Below are 18,204 nucleotides of genomic sequence, written 5' to 3'. Positions count from 1 at the left end.
CCAGCACATTCTGGACAGGAAACAGCTTTTTTCTGCACAGAAAATAATATTCCTGCTCAAAGGTATTTTGTGCACAAAAGTGGACATCTTCATAAAGAGTTTGCAGAGTTTGGAGAAATGACCTAGTTTTGCTTGCCTACAATGCAATGGCTATGATGGAAGTATACAAAAGAGGATGGCGGAGAGAGCTTAATTTTCATTGATTTATTATTATAAGAGGTATGGAGAACTATCTTTCTTTCTTTCTTTCTATCTGAAGAGAGATTGAAGAAGCTGGGCATGTTTAAGCTTAGTGAAGAGAAGATTGAAGGGTGAAATGATCAGTCTTTAAATAACACAAGGGCATCCACACAGAGGAAGGGACAGGCTTGGTCTCTGCTGCCTCAGAGGGTACAACTAGGTCTATGTTACAGGAAGGTAGATTTCAATTGAACATTCGAAAGAACTTCTTGATAGTGACAGCTGTTCAGCAATGGAACTAATTTCATGGATCTGATGGCCCATGTGGTCCCTTCCAACTTATTTCACAGGACAATATCATACTACATTGTTATACTGCTATTATTCCACTTTAACTACAATGGCTGCCTCTTGTGGAATCTGGGGATTTGCAGTTCAGTCACGGGCATTGTCAGCCAGAGAGTTCTGCAGTCTCAAGAAACTGCAAAACCCAGAATTTTACAGGAAGCAGACATAGCAGTTCTAATGGAATAATACTGCTATAATAGTGTAGTGTGATATTGTCCATAGAGTTATGATCCTATTGATCTTACCACACAATACTGTTATAGCGCTATTATTCCACTTTTACCACAATGGCTGCCTCTTGTGGAATCCTGGGATTTGCAGTTCAGTCACGGGCATTTAGCATTCTCAGCCTCCCTCCCTAAACTACAAAACCCCAGAATGCCACAGGAGGCAGTCATAGCAGTAAAAGTGGAATAATAGTGCTAAAACAGCTTAAGCAGTATTGTCTTTGACACTGTGAAATTTAACACCACTATTCCACTTTAACTGCCAATATTCCATCCTGTGGAGTCCTGGGAATTGTAGTTTGGTGGGGAACTGGAGCTCTCTGTCTGAGAATTCTAAATCCCTACATCATCAATCCCAGGATTTCATAGGACAGAACCATGACAGTTAAAGAGGAATCATAACTGTAATTCTGTAGTGTGAACAGGCCCCAGGTGGTTACCTGTCTCCATTTTTGTCCAGCTGCATCTCTCCTGAGCACCCATTGGATCCAAAGAGTATAAAAAAAATTCCAGTATCAGTTCCAGCATATGAGATATCTCCAGTCACAACAGTCACTTCATACAAAATCTGGGGAGAAATGAAGCATTCCATAAGCCCTTCCTAACTTTCTTTCTTGTCTTTTTAAAGCAAAGACTGATCCACTACATTAAAAAATGGAACAGGCTTTGGAGCATGCAGACATCTCATAAGTTTTGTAAGGAATACGGCAGGCATCTCAGAGCCCAGTAGAAGATAAGGTACAGAAAGTTAAGAGACAAAATGAACCTGGACTTGGGAAGCATTTATTGGAAAAGCTGTTCATTTTTTGGTAATTTTTTTTCATACAATGCTTACTTAATTTATTCACTTCTGTGACACAGGACTACCTCATGCCTCTTCACACAATGCACTGTTAAATTATGGAATTTAAAACCGTAAGATAATGGAGGACAATGCTGTCAATGTTTGTGTGTTTGTGTATGTACCTTCATGTTGCCTATTTACGTTGCCTGTTTACTTATGACGGCCCTACAAATTTCATAGGCTTTTTAAAGGCAAGAAATACATAAAGGTGGCTTTGCCAGTTCCTTCCTCTGAAATACAGTCTAAAGCACCTGGTACTCCTTGGTGGTCTCCCATCCAAGGACAAACCAGAGCTGGCCCTACTTAGATTCCAAGATAAGGCAGGTTCTGGTAACTTCAGGGTATTTAGTCATTAATGTTGTCAGTGTCTACTAGTAATTACACCTGCTTTTGAAATTACTGTATTGCTTTAATTTTGTAAGATGATTTGAGCCGCAGTTCTGAAGGGGGAAAATATTTTATATTTGCATACATACATAGTAACATAAGCAAATATAACTCCAACTTAAGTGTACTTTGGAAGCCAGTGTGGTGTAGTGGTTTGAACACTGTACTTCAACTCTGGAGACTAGGGTTCAATTCCCTGCTGGGCGATGGAAACCCACTGGGTGTCCTTGGGTATGTCACACGCTCTCAGCCCCAGAAAGCTTCGACTTAGGGGCACCATATGTTAGAAATGACTTGAAGGCACACAGCAACAACATCTTCTTTTGGTTAATGTGGAAGTCGGAATTTTCTTCCTTTCTCTGTAATGCCTAAAGTCACCCCCAGGAGGCACTGCTTAGTTGCTTTAGTCCTCATTCCATGGCCATTCAGTGAGTGGTAGATAAGTGGGGAAATCTGAGAACCATCTAACTATCTCCCCATAACCTGACACAAAACAATGACATCTGTCAAGATACCCATCAGCAGATGATCAACTTTTTGCAGAGCTTGGAGAAATGACTGGGTTTTGCTCACCTACAATGTAGGTGTGGGTCACGACCCCTTTGGGGGTCAAATGATGGGCTTAGGAAATAATTTTATGGTTGGGGGTCACCACAACATGAGGAACTGTATTAAAAGGTCGCAGCATTAGGAAGATTGAGAACCGCTGATCTAATCAGTCAGTACCTGGCAATGGGGACAAATACTTCTCCAACTCCTTCTTCCACTCTCTCCAGCAGCTTACCTATAAAGCCCTAAATGGCTTGGGCCCAGGATACCTAAAGGACCGCCTTTCCCCGTACATTCCGCCTCGCACCCTCAGAACGTCTGGGCAGCAGCTACTGAAGGTGCCTGGGGCTAGGTTAGTTTCCACGACTCAGAGGACGTTCTCCATAGCTGCCCCAGCCCTTTGGAACGCGCTGCCCACTGAGCTCCGCTCGTCCACGTACCACGGCCCAATTTAGGAAGGATCTCAAAACCTTCCTATTCCAGCAGGCATTCCCCGAATAAATATCCTGTGGGCCTCCCTCCTCTTTCGTGGCCAAGAGGCTGGGCTATGGGGTTTTTTACTGCTGTTTTGTTTTTGTTGTGTTTTTAACTTTGTATGATTGTTTTTAATATGTTGTGAGCCGCCCTGATCGAAGGAAGGGCGGCATATAAATAAAATTTTTATTATTTATTATTATTATTACTGAATGACCATGGACTAGCAGCTGCAACAGCTAAATGGTGAGCCCTGGAAGAGGTGTGAGGACAGCAGTAGCCTAGTTCTGCTTCCTGATACAGGATCTTGGACATTATTTCCAGGACTTCTCAATACCAAGTGCTGGGAAGTGGGAAGATCAACAGATAGGCATCAAACTGGCCACTGCAGGGACAGAATGAGGCACTAACAGATGAAGTGGGCAACCTCTGCCTATCTTTTCAGGCTCCGTCACCCCTTAATAGCTCAACACTCCAAAACCAAGCTGTACTGAGAGCTGACATATTGATCTGAAGCTGAAATCACAGCCTGGGAAATCTCCTGAAAATGCAATTTGGTATCAACATGAGGCTCCTTGTGCAACTTGTTTTCTCCATGGTACTCTGTGGCAAAACAAAAGATTATGTGGACCTTGGAAGGCCAAGGGGGAGAAAGATGCTACCCTGATGTTGGGAAGGTGCCCGCCCACAAAATAGGCCTTTGGGTTGCTCCTACTATCTTCTTAGCGTGTTGGGCTGGGCTACAGATTTGCTTGGTTTCCTGACACACTACACACATCTCAACACTATCTGATCTCCATCCTCATGGGGGCATCCTTGACTTGTTCATCCCATCACTCTCTCTTTCCCACACTCATCTATTCTCCTCACCTACAGCAGGGGTAGGCAACCTGCGGCCCGCGGGCTGGATGCGGCCCGGCGAGGCCTTGGGACCAGCCCCAGCCTGGTCCTGCCACCGATTGCCGCCGGGGCCTTTGGGGGGCAATTGTCTATAGAAGCCTCAGAAACATGCATTTATATTAACAGAGCTGGAGTCCAATGCTCAAATCACTATGCCATGCTTGTGCACTTCCTATACTACTATGGGGCATAGTATACACCATAATATATAAGGTTGTGCACTGTTACAGTATGGATTCAGAGACAGCAATTTTCAGTCTGGTTTCCAGTGTCTTCTTTCCCACAATTATATGTAAGGCAATGATAACTGAAATTTGAGGGCAGGGGAAAGGTTCACATGAATTCAAACTGAAGCAGAACAGTAATTGTTCCTATGTTTAGTTATATACTCCACATAATTTGTAGGGGAAATGTTTCTTATGTAAAAGCAAACTTGTTTTCTTCAAAAGCTAAGAATGGGGCTTACAAGACTAAGCAACAGAAACTCACCTTCAGACCAATGTTGACACTGTCAGCATCCAAGACATTGAAGACTCGTGAAGTAAGACCATCTCCCATGTCTCTAGCCAGCCAACATTTACAAACAAAGGTGTACATGAGTCCTTTGGTGGGTATGACGATGGTTATTTCTTCTAAGAGCCAGGAGCTTTCTGGTGTGGCCCCATCATGGCCCACCTGCAGAACCCAGGAAGAAGAAAACATGCTGTTGGTCCAAACAAAAGCAAATGAAAAGTCCCTGGGGGGCAGGTCTACCAGGAAAGAACCTGCCTTGCAGTGATCAGGACTTTGAACAGAAACATAATCTCATCCACAGTGTTACCCTAAAAAGTAGGGGGGGACACCTTGGGGACTCCACCAATAGGTAACTTAGGGATCTTTCCACCTATACATACCTTTAACTGCCTTTGCAATAGGAGTTGCTTAATCTCCATTGTGGGGAAATGTGAAGAGATGGAGTAAGCACCAAGCCCATTTACCTTTTATTTTACTAACATCTAGGTCTTTCACATGGCCAGTGTGCCTTCTCACATGTGTAACTTCCTAGTGTTCCCAAGGTCATTGTGACCTCTTAAAACCATGCCTGAAGTCAGATATTGAATATGAAAATATGAAATTCCACGTTCAGCAAGAGGGATAGGCAGAGAGAACTACCCAGAGCTTGGAAACATTATTTTGACTACAGCTCTCATGTAACCCACAAGCCAGTAGACATGCTAGTTGGGGATTCTGGGACATACAGTAAAAAGAGGCAACTTTTTCAAGCTCTGAAAGCATCAGTATGGAAAACTGCAACTGTAATAGTGTGCACAGCCAGACACAGGCAGAAAGAGGGGACGGAGGGAGGAGAAAGCCATAACATCAGAGGTACATTTACTTGTTCATCTCTCAATGTGATATAAAGCATCATCTGTCAGCAATATCCTCCTGTACTCTACATTGGGCAAATGGGACAGTCTCTATGAAAGAGGATAAATGGACACACATTTGATACTAGAACTGACAGTACTTGTGAACATTTGAATCTTCCTGGGCATACAATCAATCAAGTTGCTGTTCTGGGGCAAAAATAAAATAAAATAAGATAAAAATCAGAATAAGATAGGCAAGGGAAACAGCTGATTGGGATATATTCACAATCCCAGTCCATTAAAAGTGATATGAATGGAGACAATGTTGTTTCCTTACAGAGTGTGCACACAACAAGTACATTTCTTGACTCACTGAGAGCATCATTTTGAAGGTTGTAACTGAAAGTGAAATGAAAATGGCTGCTAAATTCCAGGCAATGGGGTGCTTTCTCTTTCCCAGAAACCCACATAGTTTCCCAGGCTCTGGTATGGAGTGGGAAGGCCAGCCATTCAAAGACAGTCTAGGTGGCTGACAGAGGGTGGATCTTGGAAGAAAATGTAGGGTTCATTCAGGTCCACTTCTGGCCCATTTAGGCTGCTTCTCGCACCATACCAAAAGCCGGTAGCCATGGCATTAATTTTGTACTCCATCGGAGCATCTGACTAAGTAGATTAAAATTCATGAAAGCTCACATGAAAATAAATCAGTTAATCTCACAGGTGCTGTGAGTGCCCCTTTCATTTTGCTTTTTTATCTTCAGTGTCACATATTTTAATAGACAAACTGCTACCTCAATGAGCCCACAGTGGCAACCTGCACACTCACTCAGAAATAGTTCCTACCATGTACAAGTGGGTTTATTCTTTCCTAAAATAATTTAGGATAGCACCCTGAATTTAGAGATGGAAAATGCAACAAAATGTCCCAGTGGAAACAAGTAAGAATAACATAAATGAAAATATGAACACCAGGAAAAAATGGAGGGTCACATCTAAATAAAACAAGAAGGGAAATAGAACTACTGGGAAAATTTATAACAGGGGTGTTGCTATGCTGGGGTGAAAATGAAGGCATTGTCCTATAATAAGAATTCTACTCGCCAACTAATTTTTTATACAGTCCCCAAATTTCTACCATCTCATTGACTTAAAATATTAGTTGAGCATTTAGAAAGACAGTTTAAATATCCAAAGGAAAGGGGCAGGCAAAAGCTATGAAGGAAAGGCAAGCACCTCGGTCAAAGAATTCTAGGCAGCGATCTATTCAAGTCTTTTACTCCGGGTCTCGAGTCAAGTCTCAAGTCTCTATCTTCTAGTCTCATCTCAAGTGTCAAGTCCTTGCAAGATCCTTTCAAGTCGATTCTCAAGTCTGGGAGCCAACTTTAATAGGAAAAAAAAGGAGGCAAGGTGTGTTTCTTAGAGAGAACAGAAAATGCATTAGGCAATGGGCTTGAGGTGGGGGCTGAGTTCTATTCAGCAGCCTGTCCTTGCTCCACATCAGAGGAGCCTTCTAAAGCTTTTGAAAAACTTTAGAAGGATCCTTCTGCCTCAAGCATTTTGCCTAACACTTTTGCAGTTCCCCTCCAGGAAATGCATCTCACTTTCCAGTGGCAGGTCTTGCCTGATGTGCAAAGTGACATTTGATGGGCCACTGTCTCAAATGCTAGAAATTTAAAGGCTGAAGGGAAAATTCATGGGGAAAGCATTGTTTGTATATTTTGGGAGGGGGAAGGGAGGGATGCCTCATTCCCACATGCCGATACACACTAACATGTAACCAAAAAGGTTTGAGAAAATTGTGAATAATTTTGATTCGGTTCTTTTGGCCAGCACATCCATGGAAAATGTTTCCATCTTGGGACTACAGCTCCCAGAGTTTCCCAGACCATCACTGCAAAGCTCAGCAGGTTTTCTTTTTCATTTCCTGAACTTGTATGACCCCACTTAGCTTCGAGATATGAGAATCCTCTCTACCCAACACTGTCTGAACCTCCCAACAAATTGCCAACAGTTCAGACTTCTCTCCAAGAAGCTCAGTGCGTGTGTCACTGACAAATTACTTGAGAGATTAATTTTCGGCACATTCTTATCAGCATAATTATGTATCCCAATCACTTCAAGGAAGCCTCTCCCAGTCAATCAGCTTAATGAACAATCTGCTCACAGAAAGCAACACTGGAAGTGATGATGGTTCATCATGTTCAAAGAAAAAGTTGTTCATCATTAGCAGAGCCGCCAAAGCCTTTTAGCTTCCCCCCTTTGAGCAAAGAAATATTTTCTCAGTCCAGCCTCAATATCTTAATAACATTTTTTTAAAAAATCACACAACAAACTGTCTCCTTCTGAAATGATAGATCTCTTGTATGTCTCCTTCATCCAGCCTTAAAGAATAGCAATTGATCACTTTTCTCTAACTGTTTCAGCCACACCATTATTATCCAGCAGAAAATGAGAGCTAATGATCTGGGAAACTGAGCAGATCTGCTGTAAGATGCATGGATGCTCATACTCCCTGAACTGTGTGATGGGAATAAAGAAAATGGACTCTGACACTTCTTACCAGCACTTTCTCCTCCCTTCTTTGGCCCAATCTCTGCAATACTTCATAGGGGGCCGCAAAAATTCTCCCAGTGCTTGTCTGCTCTATTTCTACTAGCAGGCAAAGACCATAATAATTAGGCAAGACTTTGGTTGAAAAAGAGCCAGTATGGTGTAGTGGTTTGAGTGTTCGACAAGGACTCTAGACTAGTTAGGTTTGAATCCCCTCTCAGCCATGGAAACCCACTGGGTGCCCTTGAGTAAGTTATATTCTCTCAGCTTCAGAGGATGAAAATGGTGAACCAGCTCTGAACAAACCTTGCCAAGAAAATCCTATGAAAGGTTCAGCTAAAAGTTGCCGTAAGAAATTAGTTGAGGGTTCACAGCAACAAGGACTTTGGCCGTTAACTTGTGTGATGATGGCTCTTTTAATGGGGTGTGCTTTTATCTTTCTTATTATGTTTTAAATGTGAATTTTAAGTGTTTTATTTATTTACTACTTTTTATTTATTTACTGATTATACCCTGCCTTTCTCTCACCAAGGGTCAGGAGACTGCTAACTTCTAACTTTATGTTTTTAATGGAATTGTTTAATTACTGTTAAAAATTAATATTTTATCTTAATAAGATTTTGAACTGGGCTTTGTTTTAGTTTGTTGAAAGCCACTTTTGGTCCCCTGCTCAGAGAAGGCTGGGTATTAAACAAACAAGCAAGCAAGCAAGATTAGGAATGGGAATATGTGGGAATAGTGTAGCCCTCGGGATGTTATTGGACTACAACTCACAGCAGCCCTGGCCAGCATAGCCAAAGGTGAGGAATACAAGGAGTTGCAGTCTAGCATCTTCTGGAGGGCTGCATAATTGCCACCCATGTGTTATGTGCTTCTCAAGTGATGCAAATCCTATGCAGACATTTGGGCAAATTTATGTAGGCATGGGCACTCAACCCATGCCCAACGCCAGGACTCTACCCCATGTTAGAGGAGGAAAGATATTTGGTCCATTATTCATTCACAACTCAAAAAGTGGGTTTCCCAGTAGTCAGGAAACCCTGATGTGAAGGGAGGGGGAAAAGACCAGAAAGAATTTTGTGCAACTTACTCCTAGTATTCAATATCCTGAAGTGTCACACAGGAATTATTCTGCACAAAAACATGTTTTTGTGCAAAAACCTTTTTTCTGCACAGAAAACCCATGTTTTCCTCTTCAGAATACTTTCTGGACTACATTTCAGGAAATTTGGATACAGGGAGAATACTTCAAAGGATTGTTCGTTTTCCCCTTCTGTGGGGAGAAAAATACTTTAAATATTCATCCTCACATCTTCAGTCTGCATTTGATCCATCTCAGATCTTTCTGCATTAAAAGGGGATACATAAGTGTGCATGCCGTTTTGTGTGTGTGTGTGTGCATGTGTACACATTTTGCATTTTGTGCAACACACACACACACACACACACACTGTGATTTTCTGGAAAAAATCAAAAACAAAAGAAGTGCCAATTTTGTTATGTTCATGGAGGTTTCCAGGGATGGAAGTTTCCTGTTAGATCAGGGCACATGCCTTCATACTCCTCTCCAAAAGCTTTTGAAATGGAAACAGAAGTTGACTTCCAGCTATGTCTGCATCCTTCAAGTATTTGTGGACCTCCTGTGGCTCCTGAGGACAAAAAATGATCCCTGGACTATTCAAAATTGCTTACCCTTTTATACATTTATTCTAAGTTCAGACATCTTTCTGCAGAATTATTACATCAGTTCTGAAAGGCAGGACTAAACCATCTTTTGGGTGTGGAAACCTATCAAAGAATGACCTGCAATCATATGAAGGATTTCCATGTTTTGAAAAGGACATCCAGTAAAGCAGTGATTATTGGTGTCTTCCAAGTTTGGGATGCAATGTTTCTGCTCTTTGGTTTAATTCCAGACTTTAAAGGAATGTTCCAGTATGCTAGCTATTCAAGAGGTAGCATTCAGCACCTTGGATATCTCCTACAACCAGAGTGGATTCACCGCTCTCCTGACATGGCTATCAGTGCAGGCATGATACAACCTAGTCTTCTTCTGTTGCCCTTTGGATGTATTGCAGCACAACTCTCAAAACCGGCCCCATCCTAGGAGAAAGATGGGATATAATCATGGTGTCTGGCCAGGGTGAAAATTGTAGCCACCTAACACATGAATGGTAAATCACTCAGTATTTGGCATTCTGTTGGTGAGATACACATGTGTAAGTCATGCTATGCATGTGGAATGAATGTATCTTTAAATGTAGATATTTATACAATGCTGTGAGGATGTTGGATTGCAGCCACTGAAAGGTTGGTTTATGATACTCAAATATATTTCTCCAAAGCTTCAGAAACAGACTGAGCTAAGGACAGAGTGTCTCCTCTGAATAAATGCCTGGAGGAAGTAATTGGCTGGATAGAGAAAAACAAATAGAAACTGAATCCAGACTCCAGACATGACAGAAGTGCTTGTTGTTAAGAGTCCCAAGCTGAGTTAGGAAGTGTGTCAACCAGTTCTGGATGGGATTACACTTCCCTCTGAAAGACTATTTGCAGCTTTGGAGTACTCCTGGATCCGTATTGCCAAACATCAGCCAATATAGATGTGATGGTCAGGAATGATTATTAGCAGCTTCACCTGATACACCAGCTGTGCCTCTGTTTATAACTAGAGAATTAAAGGTGGCCATGCCCATCCTGGTAACCTCCAGGCTGGACTTTTGCAATATGTATCAAATTTGAAAACTTCAGTTAGTCCAAAACAAGGCAGCCAGACTGACTGCTGGTACATCTAGAAGTGAACGTATCATACCAATATTGAAACCACTCCATTGGTTACCAATTGGTTTCTGGGAAAATTACCTATAAGTTATTACCTTTAAAGCCCTACATGATTTTGGGTCCAGGTAATCTACAGGATCACCTCCTCCCATATAATCCTCCCCATATGCTCAGGTCCTCTGGGGGACATTTACTTCAACTGGCCAAGACAAGTTTGATAACTTTCACCCAGAAGACATTTTCATTAGCCACCCCTAAATAAGATTCAAGGGTGGCTTTTCAGCCTCAAATACAATAGGAAATTTCACATCTCTTGTGGTTAGAAATGATTTCTAATCCAAGTTTATGAATGGGCAAGGCACAGCCATTCACTCTTTGCACCCTGGCAGATCATTTATATCGCACTTGCTAGCTCTTCAAAGCTGGAAGTCATTCTTGTCTCGATCTCCCTCTGTGCTCTCAGAAAGATTTGGCAAATTCCAACTGGCACAGATGCTGCAAGGTTATAATAATGAGACACAATAGATTTGTCAAAGAGGAAGTGGGATAAGATTAGCCAAAAGACCATTCCAGCCAGAATGCCAGATGGAACAAAATGAGAGAAGATGCAAAGCCCTGAGGAAAAAAGGGGAAACAAGACATGTTAAGAGCCAGGGGAAGCTCAGAAGATCCTACACACTGCCAAGAAGCTGGTAATAAAGAGCAAGAGCAGGTTGTGTTTAAATGTGGGCTTTTCAAATAATATTCTGCACTCACATAGATGTTAGTCTCCAGAGACTAAGAAGTTTATGACACAGAGGAGATTGGGAGTTTTCCCCAATCCTGCAAATAAAGTGAAATATCCCGGTGAATATCCCGGAAAAATTGCATAATTACATGGAACGATTTCACACATCACACAAAACCTGCCATTAAAGTGGTCACAAAGAAGCATTAACTTGCATCTTTTCACTTACGGGGTTTCGGTGACAATATATTTCCGATATCACTTTATTTGTGCAATTGTGTGTATAATCATTTGCGCAATTACTTACCATTTTCACTTTATTTGCAGGATGCTTTAAATATGCTTTACTCTCTCTCTAATGCTAAAATTAGCCCCAGTGTGATAAACTCTTAAGAAACAGAGCAGTGGATTCAAGCTCAGGAAAGGATTCAAGCTACAAGAAAGGCGATTCCACCTAAACATTAGGAAGAACTTCCTGATGGGAAGGGTTGTTTGACAATGGAATACGCTGCTTTGTTGTGTGGGGGCTTTAAAACCTCTTCCTTTGGAGGTTTTAAAACAGAGGCTGGATGGCCATCTACCAGGAGTACTTTGATTGTGTATTTCTGCAAGGTAGAGGGTTGGGGTGGATGGCCCTTGGGGTCTCTTCCAAATCTGTGATTCGATGATTCTGTAAAGGTTACCAATTGAACAAATTGGCATAATCTTTCTCTCTGCCATAATTTATTCCAGTTTTGTTACTAATGGGAACAAGATATGGAGCTAAGGAGGCACACTAATCTCTCTTCCCAATATCTTCTCTCTTGTCCAGCAGCACCGTTGGTTTTTCAAGTTTCTTAGCAGAAAGTGGCCCAAACTTATCAAGATTTCTTTGCAACCTCAGCAGATATTCATTTACTTTAAATCAGAGATGGGCAAATGCAGCAGGATCAGAAGCCAGTATTCTGCCCTGGGGCCCACTGAACAGACCCCCCCCCCAAAAAAAAAACACAACAATCCTCTGTAACAACAACAACAAAAATCAAAACTAGAAGTAGCCAGAAATGAGTATTTTTTTATTTTTAAAAAGTGCAGGTGGAACCTACAAACTATTTGAATTGGCACCTTCTGGACAGCCCCCCCCCCACTTCTCAAAAAAACAACAACAATCCTTCACACCACCACCAACAAAAACCCAAACTGGAAGTAGCCAAAATTAGGAAGTGTTATTTTATTTTTAAATAATGCACGTGAAGCCTCCAAGCTATTTGAATTGCCACTCCTGGAGACTTCCTCAAATTACAAATCCTTGGATTCTTTTCAATGGTGCTTTGACAGTTTATGTATGAAACTCATATAACTGTGTAGTGTAGACAAATCTCTGGGTATGAAGCAGTTGGGGGAGCAGGAATTGTCTGTGTCTTGAGTCTAAATTGCACTGCAGAAATAATGCAATGTGGCTCTGCTTTAACTGCCATGACTCAATGCTATGGAATCCTGGGATTTGTTTGTTGTGGCACCAGAGCTGACAGCAAAGTCAGCCATCAATATCCACAGATTTTTTATCCATGGATTCAAGAACCCACAACTTGAAAATATTCAAAAACATCAATGAATTCCAAAAGCAAAACTTATTTTTGCCATTTTATAGAAGGGAACCATTTTACTGTGCCATTGTATTTAATGGGACTTGCGCATCCACAGATTATGCTATTTGCTATTGCTGCTTGCTACACAACCCACCCTGCACTCTCAGAACATCTGGAAAGAACCTATTGGAGTACTCAAAAACCAGGCTAACAACAATTTCTTACAGAACATTCACCGCCGCGGTCCCCAGATTGTGGAACAGCTTGCCGGAGGAGATTCGTCTTATCACCACCTTAGATGACTTCAAGAAGGCACTGAAGACGGATCTCTTCTGGTGGGCCTACCCCTCTGATCTTTTATAAAAGATCTTAAATACGCTGCTTCTGATCTGATTGTATGAATGTTAGTGTGAATGTTAGTTGATGATCTGTTATTTTAGTGAATGAATAGTAATGTTATTGTTTTAACAATTGTATTTTATATGGAATTGTTTTATTGATGTAATCCCGCCTTGATCCGCAGAGAGAGTTGGGAAATAATGATAATAATAATAATAATAATAATAATTGCTATTTTGGTATCCATGGAGGTCCTGGAACCAAACAGACAGATACCAAAGAGCTATCTCACAAAACAACAAATAGACACCCAAACAGTGGCTTGCCACTATAGGCTTGGGTGTAATATTTGAGATCGCCCATGAATTGAGACTAGGATTATAATAAAAGGCGGGGCTTTATGGGCCCAACCTGCCAACAGGGGGCAGGCGTAAGCTATTTAAGCTGTCTTGCCCCCTCATTGGCCTCTTTTGCAAGATTGCATCCCACCCTCCCACCCTCAGGCCAGTATGGAGATCTTCGGTCGCTTCGGGGCCAGGTAGGAATTTTCTCCCTTTTCCCAGGTTTTTTTTTTTTTTTGTCTATCTCACACTATTTCTCTGAACAGATAATTGGTTTAGGGCAGGATGTTAAATAGGTTTCCCCTGGCCTAAATGGGGGTGGGGGAACAATCGGTGTGCACCCAGGTACCCCATTGAGGTGAAATATTGCCAAAATCCGACCATATCTCTCCGCCTCTACTGCCAAGATCCTGGTCCATGCCCTAGTGATCTCACGACTTGATTACTGTAATGTCCTCCTGGCTGGGCTTCCTCTTTCTCACCTCCGTCCTTTAATCTCTGTCCAGCATTCAGCTGCACGCATTATCACTTCCACCCACCGCTCTGACCACATCTCTCCTGTGTTGGCATCCCTTCACTGGCTCCCCCTCCCTTTCCGCATTCAGTATAAGCTCCTGCTGTCGACATTCAAAGCCCTCCATGGACTGGCCCCTCCTTACTTATCAGACCTTCTTTCTCTTCACCTTCCCACCAGGGCCCTCCGTTCTGGTAGTCAAGGGTTCCTGTCTCAGCCCAGGATTTCCTCTGCCCCATCCCGGATTCGCCCCTTTTCACTTGCTGCCCCTCACTCCTGGAACCTTCTTCCTCCACAAGCAAGAGCCATCACTTCTTTAACCAGCTTCAAAACGGAGCTGAAAACCATCCTATTCAGAGAAGCTTTCCCAGGCATCGCATAATTGTCGCTTACTATCTGATGTTCTGTTGTTGGCTGTTTATCGATCCATTTCCTGTATTCCTATGTACTGTATATGTATTATCCTACTTGTGATTATGTATTTTCTCTGGATAATGATTAACCATCCATTATGAAGCCTTGCCCTCCCTCCAGTCCATCTGCCTTGGTCCAGACCTCGGAGGTTGAGAGGAACTGCTGGACCTCTTACCCTTTCCCTCCACCACTCCCTTCTCCTTCTGTGTCATGTCTTTTTAGATTGTAAGCCTGAGGGCAGGGAACCGTCTAACTAAAAAGATTGCATGTACAGCGCTGTGTAAATTTACAGCGCTTCATAAATAAAGGTTAATAATAATAATAATAAAAAGGTCTTGATCGGGGCAGCCTTTGGGGAAGATATGGGAGTTTTTCCCTCTCTTACAAACTCGAGGGAGCTTGGGAGAGCGTGCCTCATATCTATCTCCCTATGACTGGCTGAGGATACAATCTGAGGATTTGGTTGCCCTCAGAGTCTGGTGTTTTTGCCCTATGGGAAGGTTGAAGAGGTAGTCTAGGTAAAGACATCTGGCTTCAGCTGAATCCACATCAGGATTTCACCCTCAGTTGAAGTCTCGAAAGTTTACAGTTATCAGTTGGGGCTTAAATAGGCTATAGGTCTAATAAAGGCCCATTTATTTACATCCAATTTACATGTCTGGCCTCTTTATTTCATGGTGGGGGATCAATTCCAGGACTCCATAGCACTGAGCCCTATCAGCTAAAGCAATGTCAAACTGCCTTATTTCTGCAGTGCAGATTGAACCTTAAGGCCTATCAGCCATGACTAAAAGAACTAGGAGAGGAAATTTCTGACATCTCCTTTTCTATAGTATTTTAAGCCATCCCTGCTTTTTTCCTCCTGGCCTGTCTTTACTCCCAGCCACCCTCATAACACCCTGATCCATCTCAGCCTCTTTATTTTCTTCCACTCCATTTTCCCACGTTCTCCATCTTCCTTCCACCCGACCTTCTGTCACTTCCTGCTGAGAGGAAAGGCATCCATCAACAGCCTGCCAAGAGGAAAAGACTGTGCAGTTCCTCCGCAGGACTGCTGAGACCAAATGTATTTGATGCTGCTCTTTGTGTTTGCCACCTCAATCACAGGGATAGTGCTGTCAGAGAAATAAATGTGAAGAACATCCGTAAATGTGGAAAAAGAAAAAATCGATAACACCACTGCACTCGAGGAATATCCACCAAAAAAAGGGCTGCTGCTGCTTTGAATCTATACTATTCTCCTGGGAAGCTTCACATCCCCAACCTGACCACAGTTTGAGGGATAATCTTGCTGAGGTGCCATTTGCAATTGTGGGAATAGTTTTTTAAAAAAATAAATGGCAATCTGGATTGGTATCCTGGTTATGTGCCCAAGGCAGGTTTTCACAGCCTGGAATAATTGCTTTTTTGGAATAAATCTCCCGGGATCCCCCAGCCAACTGAGTGATTCTTATAAGCTGGAACCTGATAAGATTCCAGAGTTATGGCTGTGTATGTCTTTTAAAGTTCATTGTGCAAGGAGGTACCCAGTGAAAGGAGATATATTCAGTACCTCCTTGTGTAAGCCTCCTCCCCCTGGATAGGCAAGCTTGCTTCAAAGGGTAAGAATGCACTGCACTGGCCATTTAATGAGTGGTTTACTACTCCATTGGCTGTTTAATTTACTACAAACCACAAAGAGATTGATCCTGATCTACCTTCTCCCACCCTAAGATCAGTGGTGAGTAAAATGCAGCCCTGCAAATGTTTTTGGAATGAAACTCCTACAAGCTTAACCAGCATAGCCAATGATGCAGAATGATGGGAGTTGCAGTCTAACAACATCTGCAGAGGCACCCTTTGCCTGCCCTGCCCAAGATTTGTTTATGTATTATTTTTAGTTAGTTAGTTAGTTTAATATTGTTTTATAACTTTGCATATTTTGATTACACACTATGTATTTGTCTGTTTGTTTTGCATTATACTGCAATGCTTTTTGTATTTCTGTCTGGATAAACTGTTTACAATTGTATTGCATTAGTGGGAGGGGTGCGTGTGTGAATGTTTGCCTTTGACAAGGCTGACTGTTGTTGCACTTTGTAAAGAGCTATGTAGACTGATGGTGATATATAAATAATAGATGATAATGATGTTGGTGGTGATGATGATGGTGACGATGACAAGAACAACCTTCCCATCTTTTTTGTGTGATTCCCTAAAATATCTCAATGAGCAGCTGTAGGGAACAGAATGCTGAACTAAATTGTGGGTGGGGAATGTTTGACCAGATGATCTTGGATCCTTATAGCATTTACATTTCTATAATGCTTATCAGTGAACCCAGCACTCTCTAAGCAGTTTACAATTTGTAAACTAATTGCCCCCAACAAGCTGGGTATTCATTTTACTGACCTATGAAAGGATGGAAAGCAGTTTATCTGATAAGACACTCCATAAGAACCTATTCGATTCTTATGGAGTGGCAATCGATGCAGCAAAGAATTCTTTCTATACTGCACGTATTGCGTCTGCAGAGTCCCGTTCAGCAGAGCTGTTCACGGTGGTGAAAGAGCTAACCCAACTGCCTTCCACCCTGAACCCGTTACTAGAATCATCTAGAGCCTGCTGTGACATTTTCAATGACTACTTCGCGGATAAAATCTCTCAGATAAAGGCTGATCTGGACGCGGACATTATAATAGAATCAGTAAGAGAGGTGACCAGTGACTCCGCGGACTCAGTTACATTGGATCATTTTGAGTTTGTAAATACCGATGACATGGACAAACTCCTTGGAATTTGAAAGAGGACGACGTGCTCTCTCAAGCCTTGCCTATCATGGTTGACCGTTCGGGGGGAAGGGGGGATGTAATAAAAACTTTGTTACATCTCATAATTAACACATCCCTTAAAGAGGGAACATTTCCATCAGAAGTGAAACAAACGATAGTCAAACTGCTATTAAAAAAACCCTCCTTAGATCCCCTGATAAGAAAAAATTACAGACCGGTCTCCCTTTTATCATTCTTGGGTAAAGTGCTTGAGAGGGCAGTCGCCCCCCAACTCCAAGCTGTATTGGATGAAACCGATTATCTAGATCCATTTCAAACCGGCTTTAGGATGAGATACAGAGTTGAGACAGCCATGGTCGCCTTAGTTGATGATCTCTGTCTGGGCATTGACGAGGGAAGCGTGACCTTGTTGGTGCTCTTGGACATCTCAGCAGCCTTCGATACCATTGACCATGATATCCTTGTGGAACACCTGAGGGAGTTGGGTATTGGGGGCACTGTGCTCCAGTGGCTCCATTCCTACCTCTTGGGCAGATTCCAGATGGTGAAGCTGGGAGACTCATGCTCTTCTAAAAGAGAGCTGACATCCAGTGTCCCTCAGGGCACTATTCTATCACCCATGCTGTTTAACATTTACATGAAACTGCTGGGAGAGATCATCCAGAGACATGGGGTGCAGTGTTATCAGTACACTGATGACACCAAAATCTACTTCTCTATGTCTCTGACTGCTGCAGTGACTAAGGATGGCATCTCTCCTCTAGATGTCTGTCTTAAGTCAGTAATGGGCTGGATGAGGGAAAACAAACTCAAGCTGAATCCTGAGAAAATGGAGGTACTTGCAATAGGGGGTACTTCTGGATCCATCTCTACAGTTATCTCAAATAGATGTAATAATAATAATAATAATAATAATAATAATAATAATAATAATAATAATA

General features: G+C 42.2%; 1 protein-coding gene across 2 annotated transcripts in view; it reads right to left on the bottom strand.

Annotated features, from left to right (window-relative positions):
* The window catches only part of LOXHD1 (lipoxygenase homology PLAT domains 1), an 85,550-nt gene that overhangs the window by 47,814 nt on the left and 19,532 nt on the right, over nt 1–18,204 (bottom strand). For both annotated transcript variants that reach the window (XM_042447859.1, XM_042447860.1), the window contains 2 exons: nt 4,399–4,584; nt 1,196–1,323 (listed from right to left, as the gene is read on the bottom strand). In XM_042447859.1, the coding sequence (XP_042303793.1) occupies nt 1,196–1,323; nt 4,399–4,584 (314 nt within the window). The remainder of the gene's footprint in view (nt 1–1,195; nt 1,324–4,398; nt 4,585–18,204) is intronic.

This window comes from Sceloporus undulatus, chromosome 2 (assembly GCF_019175285.1).
Source record: "Sceloporus undulatus isolate JIND9_A2432 ecotype Alabama chromosome 2, SceUnd_v1.1, whole genome shotgun sequence".
NCBI classification, from domain to species: domain Eukaryota; kingdom Metazoa; phylum Chordata; class Lepidosauria; order Squamata; family Phrynosomatidae; genus Sceloporus; species Sceloporus undulatus.
This window is presented reverse-complemented; position numbering and strand designations above follow the sequence as displayed.